At 35.1% G+C, this 13,645-nt stretch overlaps 1 protein-coding gene across 2 annotated transcripts; it reads right to left on the reverse strand.

The window, feature by feature from the left end:
- Window positions 1-19: 19 nt before the first annotated feature.
- On the reverse strand, window positions 20-12,697 carry TTC14 (tetratricopeptide repeat domain 14). 2 transcript variants are annotated; one of them, XM_033129530.1, is made up of 12 exons: window positions 12,369-12,697; window positions 11,751-11,875; window positions 11,450-11,649; window positions 10,421-10,505; window positions 10,123-10,252; window positions 9,652-9,807; window positions 9,204-9,275; window positions 8,670-8,789; window positions 8,443-8,565; window positions 6,301-6,418; window positions 5,282-5,391; window positions 20-4,501 (listed from the first exon to the last, which is right to left on the reverse strand). In XM_033129530.1, exons 1-12 carry the CDS (start codon window positions 12,527-12,529, stop codon window positions 3,580-3,582), a joined length of 2,322 nt encoding a protein of 773 aa, XP_032985421.1. In that variant the 5' UTR covers window positions 12,530-12,697; the 3' UTR covers window positions 20-3,579. The 2 variants fall into 2 exon arrangements, 1 of the variants encoding a protein (XP_032985421.1); XR_004425217.1 differs by lacking the exon at window positions 20-4,501 and having other exon boundaries at window positions 5,353-5,391; window positions 5,798-6,418.
- Between the last annotated feature and the right edge of the window lie 948 nt (window positions 12,698-13,645).

Below are 13,645 nucleotides of genomic sequence, written 5' to 3' on the forward strand. Positions count from 1 at the left end.
ACAGAAACGTTTAATTTTGTCTGTTTTTCTACTATCTTCTTCACACAGAGGGAAAGCAGTAATAGCAGATTTTAACAAGGCTACAGGTTACATAAACATAGGGAAAATGTTTTCCACTGTCATTTTGATGTCTGTTGTATCAGAAAATAGTTTGCTTCATTATTTCACACTAGCTATGAAACTATACACTTTTGAAACTACTCATTCTTTTTTGTTCCTGAAAGATATCACAGAATCTTTCAGGAAGAAATTTCTACAGATTCATTGTACTATACTTTACAACAGTACTCAAATTCTCCTTTACCCCTACACGATCCTGAAATTAGGTTTTCTTTACTGAAACATATTTCCCAGACTTTTGGGGGAGAAATCTGGTAGTTTCTTTTTTTGGTGTAATTTAAAAAATTTTAACTAAAAAATAGCATCACCCTCACCCCTCATCAAAAAAACAAGTGATAGGAAAGAGAAACACTGTATCAATAAAAATGCAGCTTAAAATTTTTAGGAATTAGTCTACCCTGATCTTCAACAAGTCAAACACGTTAAAGACTCTGCTCTCAAGATACAGACAACCAAGCATAAAGAATGTATTTTCAAAACTTTCTTGATTTAACAATTTAAAGTTAGGTGTGATTTGATTTATAATAGGAATTACATAAATTTATAATGGAGGTGGACCAGGTATAGAATTAGGTGTTCTAGCTAATATTTCATTATAACATGTGCCCAACACTTTTAACTCCTGGAAGAGTGTGGAATATGAGTATAATGTTATTAAACTAGTTTTCAAATAAATGTATTAGAATCTAAGTACTTAAATGATTATTGTCTCTTTCAAACCCTGGAAAAAAATGTAATTGTCATTGTTTAGAACTGTCATTTGCAGTTCCTTCTAAAAGACAGTAACTGTAGTAACCTGTTTTTCCTGATTATTTGAAAGTATTACTATTTTTAGAAACAATCAGCAACAGGCATAGCCAAGTCCAATGAATAAGATGGGTAAAAAAGCTGGAAAACAATTTTTTGGCTGAAACATCTAATATATGAGTTTTATCAGCTCTAAAAACTGATGGTTATTAATCTTATACTTTACCAAAATTCTTATTTTCTGCCTATTACTTTGTAAATTACTTGGAACATGAAATATTACATACTGTTCCATGAAGACAGGGTAGCTGTGACCTTGGGAGTTACTTCTCTATGCTTTTTTCCTCATCTGTAACACAGACAGTAAGTTACCTGCAAGTTTACTGAAATAATCAGGTAATATATATAAATTGCACATGGCCTGACACATAGGAACTGCACAGTAACTTCTGCCTATTACTGAGTCACTGACCAAAGCCTAACGCAGTATTTATGGAATAGTTAGGTTCTCCAGCCAGCATACTAGTCCACGATTAACTCTTAAATAAAGTTAAGTTCCAACTTCAGTGTAGTAATGCTAAATGGTCAGACAAGGGATTAATCCCATCATCTTCAAATTGGGAGTCACAGTACCACCAGCCTGTTAGAAAGTCATCTACTTAAGGAAACCAAGACACAGCCTGGGTATGTATAAACTATAGACTTGATTTTAAGGAAAAAAAATGCTGAAGGTTATCACTAGGGATTCTTGACAAGTATATCCCTAGTATATTTGTTTGCTGTGATAGGTTTCCTGAACACATCCTTAGAGATTGGCTTGTGTATGCTGCTTAAATTTACTATGTCCCAGGAAAGAAGCCCTGGGGAAGATGGACTTTCTAAATTTGGGCACTGTTGTATAAGGTACTATCCTGCTTTTTTTTGGAACCTAAATATAACAGTAAGCCACAAAGATATCTGGGAAATCAGTGCTGGCTGATAGCAATGCTCAGAGATTTTATTAAACAAAAATGGTATAAAATTCTGAAGCTGTACCAGGAATTCCCAAAGATCAAGCAAGGGCTTTGCCAAGCGAGTTTTCACTCCTTAAAGACACCATTATGTAGGATTATGTAGAGATGACACCAGAGCTACTAATACACAGAAAGAACTGGGGACTCCTGGGTTTCTTGGTGGAAAGACCAGCGCTCAAGTGACTGACCAATTCCTCCTATTACCTTTTGTTTTCGACCAGTTTCTTTCTCTGCTCCATTGCAAAACAAATTTTAGCTATATCATAAGGCTTCCTCACTAAAGTCTGATGGTCACAAGTAGTATACACCCAGTTATAATAAGGTTTGATATTTTACTCTTGGCAAGAATGGTGAGACAGAACAAGGACTAAAAGTGTCTTCCTTTATCATTCTCTTAGACCTCTGTAGATGGATACTCACCTATCCCCCAACCCATTCATCCAGTGTCACCATGAATGATCGTACTAAATGCCAATTGTCATTTACAGTGTCTAGAATCTTAAATTGAAAAGAGTATCTAAAGACCATTATAAACTCACCACCTATGGCTCTTTATCTCTGTCTCCCAAATAATATACTATACTGTTTTCAACAATTTGGGGAGGATCCTTACAATCCAAGCCCCTTCCTTTTTCAGCTCTAGTTGCTGGAATTTATTCTGAGTAAAAGCAGGCTCTGTTGGCCTGGTCTTTTATTCAGATCCTGAGAAAGGAGGCATCAGGGGAAGCATCAGGGAAGCATCAGTGTCAAGGAACAAAAACAGAAACGCAGCTCTAGACTATTTAACACATGCCCAGTGTGTTCCCAACTGGACATTTGCAATACTAGGACAGTTTCCTAATTTTCTTTCCATTAGAGAAAACAAGATTTATAGTGCTGTCCTTGCCACTGCTGTTTCTGCTAAAAGGATTCTTTTCTATACTGATCTATTCTTGCCTGGAATATAGTTTATCTCTTGCCAACATTAAAGTTAAAAAATTTCTTAAGACTATACTGCTAGTGATAAGGTAAAGATAATAGACAAATAAATAGAAATGAAAAATGGGCCCCTAGTCATTTTTCATGGCTTTACTCCTAAGGTACTCGTTAAGCTGGTACAGAAACCATTTTTAATTGAATCAGGCTTTAGAGGCCAATTAGATCAGACAGATAATCTGTCTACCATTTTAAAATAAAAGTTTTGTAAAAAACTTAATATTTAAACAAGTGATGACTATCAAATGGTGCTTGAGTAACATTCAAATGTATCTTTTTCAAAAGCTGAGAGCTTTTAACAGAAGAGAATGAAATAATTTTTGAGGAAAATGACCCAAGTGTTCAGATCACAAATTTAATATTTTTCAAGCAGCAGGATAAGATGGATCCAAGGAATTCTCATACAACATAATATAATGAAGAAACAATACTTTAAGAATTATCTTTAAGTGAAGTTTAAATCATCAAAGAAATATTGTACACACATATATATATATATTTATATAAAAACATATATATATACACACATATGAAAAGCCTAAAAATCAAGCTGTGAAAGGGGACCTACAACTGAAACAAACTTTTGAGAATAGCTAAAAAGCACTTGCTTTCTGCAATCTGTACAGATAAAGTAACTTTAGGAGCAGAGATTTCTGCATTGGACTGTTATGACTAAAAGGCCACAAACTTTTAAGAGCCTTTAGTATAATGGTGCTGAATTCCTTTAATTTTTTTGCTTATTTCCTTTTTCTTTCTCAAATGCAGCTATCTGATTAAATATATTGAGTAAATTTTGAGGTAAATTTTTTTTAACTTCACTTTCTGAATGGCCTTTGCTATTTAGTCCATCATCTTCTGGAACCTCTGTTTTAACATCCTCCTCGTAATTACCCTCTCTTTCATATGCTCCTTGATTTTTACTTAATTGATATCTTTGCTCATGTCTACTGGAATCACGTGATCCAGAATAAATACATTTTTTGTATCTTTCTACTGACTTCGAAGAATAGTCAGAGCTTGCTGGGGAAGTGGAATACCTCCCGGAGCCTGGCTCCCACCTCCTGTAGTGCTCTTTTCTTCCCTCCATGTCTTTTTCGACTTTCCTATAACCACACATTTTTATCTTGTCCTCTGAATTCCTAGAGAAGGAATCTGAGGAATCTCTTTTACTGGAAACATGTCTTTCTGCTTTATATGGCTTTTCTGTTTTGCTACTACCTGCCTGAGTTTTATAACTATTATAAAAGTCTCTTGGCTCTTCAGACCTACCTCCAAAATCATCCGGAATTTCAACTGAAGATGAAGAGAGAGGGCATCTATCTTTCTCTTTTACCTGTTTCTTTTGATATGGTACCCTATCCTGCTTTTCCAGTAGTTTTTCCACTTCGTGTCTTTGGTTAAGAAAAGATGCTGATGTATTGGCTGGAACTGGGAACCAGTCATCTTTCCTATTCTGATCTATCTGATCTAAGGATGCCTTAGCTGAATGCCTTTTAGAACTTCGAGAAGACTCCGAACGGTTCCTCTTATGTTTTTTATGCCTTTTGTGACCAGAAGAGGAAGAGGATGATGAAGAAGAAACTGATTCATCAGCAGAAGAAACACTTGAAGAGGAAGAAGTTGATTTTCTTCTTTTCTTCTTTAGCCTAAAGAGGTAAGTAACTCATCAGTGTTTAATTATCCATAAAGATTTTAGTTCTATTTTGTTCTCTTTAAAGATTTCATAAAAGTTGTGGCTTAGATAAGCAATTATAATAATTTTAGTTACTGTAAGATCCAATTTTACCATCAAGCACTACTTTTGGGAAAAAAATACTTGTGTACACGACAGGTGTCACTGTAAGCAAGTCCATTTCTGAAAGACAGTGACATTTCCAACATTACCTTAAAAACAAGACAACCTGAACACAAAGGAAAGAACTGAAGTTTTATATCTGGCTACCTCTTGTGCATAGTTTCTCCACCTCAGCACTACTGGAATTTTGCTGGGAGGGTAGGTGGCAGTGTAGGAGTGGAGGGGTCCTACAATATCACCATAGGATGTTTAGCAGCACCCCTGACCTCTACCCACTAGGTGCCAGTAGCACTCCACCAGCGTGACAACCGAGAATGTCCCTGGGGCATAAAAGCGCCCTTAGTGGAGACCCACTGCTCTATTTCTAAAACATTTTCTCCCTAAAACACAGACAATTAAAATAACATTATATATCTTAATTTTAAGGTTTTTTTTTTCTTCAGATTTCTAGCCTTAGATTTCCATGTTCTTTAATCTCTTTTCCAGAAAAATTTGTGGTATATATAATTGCTAAGAACAGTTGATGATGACTTGAAATACTTTTATATTTTTACTTACTTTACCTCCATATGGAGCTTTGGTTCAACTCAGTAGTTGCTTTAAGTCAAAAATACTGAATATTATAGTTTACCTTTTCTCCTCTTTTAAGAGCTTACGCAACTTTTCTGCACTTGTTTCTATTTTCTTTGTTTTCTGCTTTTCTTCCTTTTCAGCTTGTTTTTCTCTTAATTCCAAAGATTTCTTTTAGAACCCAGATATCGGAAAAAACCACACGTTAAAAATAGCAGAATATACAAAACCCAGTTTTCACCCCCCCGACCAGAAACCAAAGGAGGTGTACCCAAATCACCATATATCCAGCATTAAACAAGTATTTTTAATGTATAAAAATTAATCATACAGGTGTTCAGCATTAGTCATGGAATAGCCAGAACAGTATTGAGGACCATATTGCAGTTGGTATTCCATGAAAAAGAGGGGAAGCCATTGCATTGATACCCATGACCCAGAGTGCAAGAAAGGGAGAAAATAAAGATTTTTAAAAATCCAAAAATTTAAACAGGACGTAGATTTTATAAATAAAATTCAAATAAAGAAATTCCATTAAGGTGAATTGAGGGGGGAATCACCATGTTCAAATACAAACCATTTAAAAAATAGCACAGCCCAGTTGGACGCATGATTACATAAGAAATCATTTTCCAGTTTGAGGATGGGGATGAGCAGCACCAGATGTCACAGACACAGCAGCAGTGGTCCAATTCAGAAGAAAATGCATGAGAAAACATCATCATCAGTATTACAGGAAAAGACAGTTTAAAATATCTCTCAAAAATATCTTTAGAATTAGCTGAATTACAGTAACATCACTGAATTTTGTAACCACTAGGAAAGCTTACTACGAGGACAGTACTCAAAACCACATACCAAATGTAGGCAATCGGAATTTTCTCATAAGGCTATTTGTACTTTTGAGTACTAATAAAAACCAGACACTATGAAGCATTGTCAAACCCAATTAGGAAAAGCCGTATCTAGAAAAAAATTTTTCATGCCTTAAGTAATCTAGAATCATTTTCCGTGGAACAAAGTTAAATTTGGCATTAATTTCAAATAACACTAAATTTCTAAGAGGAAATAAAGAATCACCTGCATATATTTATGAAGCTTCTGCAAAGCATCCTCTGCATCTTTAAAAGTCTGATCCAAATCCAAAGCTTTCTTATAGTAACTTTCAGCATTTAAAAACTTTTCTTCTTCTTCTAACCTAAATTTGAGAGGAAGATTTAGCTTTTTTGTAAAAACAGAAAGTCCTCAAATATGCATATTAGGTCAGACGCTTATATGAGAAACTTATCAGGAAAAAACCATGCTCTGCAAATTATTTTCCAGTTTAAACAATACTTAATCATATGCTTTTTACTACTATTTCTTTAGTAAAGAAGCTACACAAAACAGAACAAAAAAACAGATACAGGAAATAGATTGGTGGTTGCCAGAGGCGGGCACAGTGGGTGGGTAAAAGAGGTGAAGGTGGTCAAAAGGGTTAAACTTTCAGTTATAAGAATAAATAGACCCTGGGAATGTAATGTACAGCATCGTGACTGTAAGTAATAGTACTATGTTGTATATTAGAAAGCTGCTAAGAGAGATCTTAATAGTTCTCACCACCATAAAAAAACATTAATTTGTGAGGTGATGGATGTTAACCAGACTTATTGTGGTAATCACTTTGCCATACATGTTAAACCATTATGTTGTGCACCTGAAACTAATATAACGTTATATGTCAATTATGTCTCAATTTAAAAAAACAAAACAAAACATCCCAAATCCAAAATCAAACAGGAATCCATTACTAGTAACTAAAACCATACTGCAAGTCCAGCATTGGTATTTTAGTATAATACATGAAAACACAGGGTCAACTGATATCCTCTGTAAATACAGTATAATCTTGAGATTTAGCATAGAATTATACAGGCTGGTTTTTCCTAGTTTATGAAGAATTTTCCTTTCTATAGAAATATTTTCCCAGAATACTTATTGTTAAAGTAGGAAATACCAACACATACATGTATATCACAACTAGCCTGTAGATATAATTATTAGATGACGCTCAGAAGTCTATGCTATGAAAAATCAGAATTAGAAAGTTTGAATATAGAAAAATGAAAGGATTTTGCAAAATATTTTCAGTTTTTAGAAAGTAGGAAAAAGTAATTACTGTAAAACAAATAAAAAACAAACAAACAATGGCTTCAATGGGATTAACTTGGTGTCAGATTGGGTGTGGGGAGGAAGGAACCAGTCAAAGACGATAAACATTTCTAGTTTGGGGGACTGGACAGATGGTGTTGTCATTAACTTAGTAAAAAGACATCATACATGGGTAATAAGACAACCACATCTAAATAGGTACTAGCTATCTACCTAGTGAGAAAGTAAAAAGATGCTCTATCACTTGGACTGAAGCAGAAGTTCATATGAGTTAAAAACAGATATTACAAAATCTTATTAATTTGGAATTCTGATATAATCATACAAACTGGAGAATGATCAGGCAAATTCATGAAACAGGAAAGAGAGAGTTTCATTTTTAAAATTAGCAAAAAGATGCTATTATAAACTGTTTTTTATTATCAAAGCAGGCTGTTAGCAAATTATATTTGAAGTATGTTTCTTCAAAATATTTTACAAATTAGACTAGTCTATTAGTCATTAAATATTTATAAGTATCATACCAGCATCTCAGGAGAGTAACATAATTTACAGGGTTTGTTCTTAATGGTTTGCTCTTCCATTTAATCTGAGTTTGTGGATTTTATTGGACAGAGTAGAGCAATAAACACTGTAACAGTGAAATCTTATTCATAATTAAGAACAGGAATTCTCAATTCATATTTCTGGCATTAAACTAAAATGATGAAGTAAATTAGAAATTAAATTCTTCTCTATTAAAACAGAAACCTCTGGTGTGTGTCCAGGAAAAGGATACTCACCTAATTTCTTGTACCTTTACATTTATATATTTATGTAATGAGAATAGTCAGAACAGTGAACTCAAGACACTAAAATATCTCCAATTATAAAGAACCTCAGCAATACAGAAAGAAAATATGACTAGAAAATTTAAAGAGGACTCTATTTAAAAAACATTTTCAACCAAAATTGAAACTAATAGTATTCTGAATTAAGAATTAAAGATACTATTTTCTTATGTTAAGTTCAAAATTTTATAGAGTTGGCTGAATACTAGATCTCCACTATTAAACAAAATTTGACACTTACTGCCCTCCTCTTTCTACAAGTGTCTGGCAGAGGTATTTTCTTGCATTCCTGTGAGTTGGACAGTTTTCTAATGCAAGCTCAAAATCTTCTATTGCTTTGTTCAGACTTCCTTTTGTTGCGTATCTAGAGATATGAAACAAAATTAGAGGGATTTATCTTATGAGCTATTCATAAATCTTGCACACATTTACCTTGTAAATATTCCTTAAAACCCATGATCTACTTACAATGCTCCACGAGCTACCAAAGCTTCCACATTTTGTTTGTCTATTTCCAGAGCCTTATTGTACTCATTCATAGCATCCACATGGCGTCCAACCTTAAAATAATCAACTCCAATCTTCACACTAAAAAGACATTTGTAACGCATCACAAACATTTCACAGAATATCCAAACAAAAAGTTAGCATGGATGAATTTTAAAGCAAAATCAAATTTGGCTAATACTTAGTCTACGGTACTCTCCATATACCCAAGAAGCATTCTGCCTTTGGATAGTTTAACAAATATTTATGAAATACAGGTATCCCTTTTGAAAATATTTATGAAATGCAGGTATCCCTTTTGAAAAGAATTTAAAATGTTGGCTAAAACTTAAGTCTGTTTACAACATAACACCATTTACACCTATAAGAAAGCTACTTGTCAAAAAAGCATTTTAATTCATTTATAAATAAATTTGGTCTTGATGATGTAAGAATGCTTTCCCTTACCCTAACCTTTTGGACTAGATAATGCAATTGTTGACAAAGTCTTCATACCATTTTAAAGCCCAAGATGCAGACTGCTTCTTTCTTAATGCAGAAGCAAAGTCGTCTTCAGAGAAATTTTTGCTATTAAAGAAAACAAAAGTTATTTTTTTGGTAACTATAGTTTATTCTGCCTGACAGATAAAAACTCAACACTGAAAGAGTGAATCCCAAGCAAGAAATTTGTATTCCATTTACAAAGAAAAATTCTTGAACTCTAAGGAATGACTATTCTTAACCATTTTTCTTTAGCATATACACAAAATTCTTACAAATTTTCTGAATATTTCTCTACTTGGTCACATGAACTCCTGATAAGAAACTCAATTCAAGAAGGAAATGGGATCACCTAGCTCATATCCACCAGGCTTAGGAGAGTCAAATATGTCCCTCAGTTACGCAGCTTTGAGCTCAGCACCATTACCTCACCACTTAAAAGAATAATACTGATTTACTGTACCTTTGTAGGCCTCTCATTAAAGATGGTGGATTAGATTCATCTATTCCTAGTTTTCCTAGAAGGAATTCAACTACTCCTGGATTAACAAACCCCAAAGAACTCTGCATGATATTTTCATAGGATTCCAAAGAATTGCTATTTAGTTCATTACTCCTCCTTAAAAAAAAAACAAAAAAAAAAACAACAAAAATATAAAATGATGAACATAATTAGCATGTCCCACTTCTATTAAAAATAACATTATCACATGGGGTTTAAAAACTCATACCATTTTTGTACGTGCAAGTGTGGCAGTATCATGACTTAATTCTTTTTATCAAATTTGAAGAAATTTAAGAGTTATAAAACTACAATGAGCATACTTTGGAAATAATTTAAAATTCTACTTTGTCAGAAGATAGACAAAATTTGGTATTTTTTTGTTAAACTATTTTGCAATTAACTGCTATTGACATAATGTGGATAATTTACCTGTAATACAAAGGAAGCTCTTCAGAACTAATTACACCTAATTTAATACCAGATAGGTGTGGTGGAAGAGATGAGCCATATAGAGATACTGCAAGCTTTTCATGGTATCTGTCAATATCTTTGATTCCAGCTTAAAAAAATAAGAAAACCAAGTTAACAAGAAAATACAAATAACCCCTCCCCCTAAACAAACAAAACCTTTTCAAAACATTATTCTCATTAAACTATATTTTCAAAATTAATAAAAACAAAAATCTGACAACTGTTACTTTTTTACTAATATGATGAAATTGATCACCTCGAATGATATCACCAGTTTGGTAATACGATAAAGGATCCCCGTGGTTACTGTGAGAAGGCACATCTCTTAATGGGCAAAGAGCCTGCAATGAGAAGTATTTTAAAACAACAGCTGTTCCATTCTTTGGTGATAAGAGTCTTCTTTTATCCTCGTTGTTCAGTATAAGTAATTAATAATTGACATAAACAAACAAACAAAAAAATCAACCAGCACCCTAAAGTCTAAATTTAAATAAGGATTTCAATTTAAGTAATTTCTGTACCCAAACAATAAAACAAGTTTTCTGGTTCAGTTCAGTTCAAAAACTAAAATCCCATGAAATTTGCATTTAGTTTTAGGAACCAAATATAAGTATGGATTATGAAACAAAAGATATTTTGCACTTGTTAAAAATAAAACTAAAATTTGTCCAGTAAGTATGAGAATTACAATGAAAATGAAATGTGAACTCTCCAAAGTTTGTCTGTTATCCAGTATGTGATACCTTTAGCTTTTCTTTGATTTCTATCTGCCTTGTTTGACAGCAAATATCAAACCTTTTGAAGTGACACATCATTGCAAATTCAGGACGATTCATCTTGGGCATAGTATCTCACTATAATGTACAAATCACATTTAATTACTCTAAATATATAAATAGGTCAGGAATGTATTCCTAAATTATATACACTGAAGTATCTATTGTCAAATACTAAATAAATAAGAACATGTTCAGCTAGAAAAAATAAGCCTGGAATACAAATCAATCTCAACATACCCACTGATATCTCTTTGAACGTTTGAAAAAGGACCCCACCCCCCATCCAAAAAACCCCCCAAAAACAGAAATGGAGGAGAAATTCTATCACTGTTAATAATTTTTTTAGAAAGAAAAGTACTTTATTTTTTTCCAATTAATACTTATTTAATTCTCAAAACTGTCAGCAGTGTACACTTAAACAGAATTGGATGCAAAAACATAATTCTTGCATTGAGATGACTATCAAAAACAGAAGCAATCAAATAACTGAGAAATGAGTAACTTACTGTGATTTCTAAGTGGGATATATCTCTCATGATGCCACTTCCTAAACAAATCAACACCATGAAAAACCCAAATTCCCGAATGGAGCTAATTCTTCCAATCACTATATCGCCACGCTCAATATCTCGGAAAAACAGTTCTCTCTGATCCATACTAGGTATTTCCATGAATTGCTCTAAAGGTGGCATGATTGCATAATGATCTGAAAAAAATAATTAACAAAATTACAATAGTTTTGTGTTCGACTGTATTTGAAGTACTGATAAACCAAGCGCAATCAAACGATTTTCAGACACAACTCACCTTCACTGTCTTCATTAACTTCAGAAGTTGTAGGTGCATCTGATTTCCAGGAAAGTGCAAAAAGCAGATCCGCTTTTTTGGAAATGAATTTTTGTATTTCAACGTTGTCAACTCTCTTCTCTTTTCTAAAAAAAGACACCAATTTTATGAAAACTTATGAAATTGATGAAAACTGGTTTATTTGCAAAATCTTTTAGTATGTTCAAGTTTCTGCTGAAAGCTTTCATCGCCCATTCGGGTTCATCCTAAACTCCTGCCCGTACATACTCGAAGAAAAAGTTTTAACCAGGGATTCCCTAACTCGCCAGCCCATACGTGGAGGGCGGGGGACCTTGAAGAGTGACGCCTGCAGCCCCAGATACGAAAGCCCAAGTGATTTTAGTTAAAAAATCCGCGCCTTTTCCAAGCAATTACCAGACAAAAAGTTCAGCCCGCACCCCGCATTGCCGTCACACTAGGAGCGCGGACCCTCTTCCATCCAACCCTCCGTACCAGCGCCGCAGTCGTCACGTGCTCACGGCCACGGCTCGGCTCCTTATGGACTCACCACCCGCTGCAGTAGCGGAGCCGGAGCTGCATCCCCTCCCCCGTCTTGCAGCCGCGCCGCGGTCCAATTACCTGCTCTGTAACTGCTGCTGGGGCGGCGGGGCCCGGGCAGGTTCGGCCGCCGACCCTAGGAGGCTCCGGAAGTGTGGACTGTCCTGCTGTTCACTCCGGAGCATGGAGAGCAATGACGGCCCATGGTAATTCAGTGACTGCCGCAGAAGGTCCCGGTCCATGGTTAGAGATTGCGGGGCTCAAAGACCATTGGGCTCCTAGTCCCCCGGTTCCGTACCCACTACTTTAGACTGGTGGTCGCGAAGGCTGCCTGCAAGCAGCCTTGGAGCCGCCGGAAGCACACATAACAGTCCCTTGGCGTGGCCTCCCGGAAGTGTTCCGGGGTGGCCTGGCGGCGGCGCGGCGGAGCTCCGCCTAGGTCTCGCGAAATTGAGTGAGACTACGGAAGCCGGAAGGGGTGGGCTAAGCTTTCCTGAGCTAAGGGTTGACTACCGTTCTGCACTAGTGATGTGTGTGAGAAGTTTACTTTTAAAAAATGTGTTATTATTACATGCAATGGCCCGAGCACTAATCTAGGGTAAACAATTCATCCTTTAGTTTGGTGAGACGCGAGTAAGTGCTAGTGCCCCAAACAGGTGAGAACTCTATAAAAGAGTTACAAACGTTCTTCACTCAAAGTACTCGCTGGATAAGTCACTACCTACGTCTCAGAGATAACCACACTAAAACGACTGCTTGGGGAGATTTCCTGGTAGGATAAAGGGCAAAAGAAAGAAAGAAAGGACAGTAACATTTACTAAGCACTGGAATTGTGTTCTCCATCCATAACCCATTCACGGTTATTTTAGGGTTAACTTAAAACCAGAATGGCTTTAATGCCTAAACGCATGCATATATACTTTCTTTTTAATATTTTAGTTTAAGTGGTTTCTCAAAATTTAGTGCCCATAAGATTTACTATATGATGTGTACAGTAAAGTCAATACACTGTATTTATGGGTAATTCAAGTTATTTTCAAAGGTAATTGTGACTTAGGCTCCACGCCTCCCCTCCAACCCCCGTTAATTATTGGCTCGAAAACCTAACCGCTGTATCTCATATACTTTCATTTTAGAGACTGAGGAAACAGGCCCAGAGAGTTTCAATAAATTGCTCCATGTTTTCTAGCTGGTAAAAGCTAGAGTTAGGGTTCCAATTTGGTCGTAATAGATCTTTGCAGGCAGAGTTGCTGGAGAGAGTATTTTTATTATATCGAAGGACTAACTCTGGTTCTGAGAGTAAGTTTTATTTCAATATAAATTTGTTTTATTTCAAAATATGAAAATCTGTACCACTT

The sequence above is a fragment of the Rhinolophus ferrumequinum genome, chromosome 2 (genome assembly GCF_004115265.2).
Source record: "Rhinolophus ferrumequinum isolate MPI-CBG mRhiFer1 chromosome 2, mRhiFer1_v1.p, whole genome shotgun sequence".
Taxonomy (NCBI): Eukaryota; Metazoa; Chordata; class Mammalia; order Chiroptera; family Rhinolophidae; genus Rhinolophus; species Rhinolophus ferrumequinum.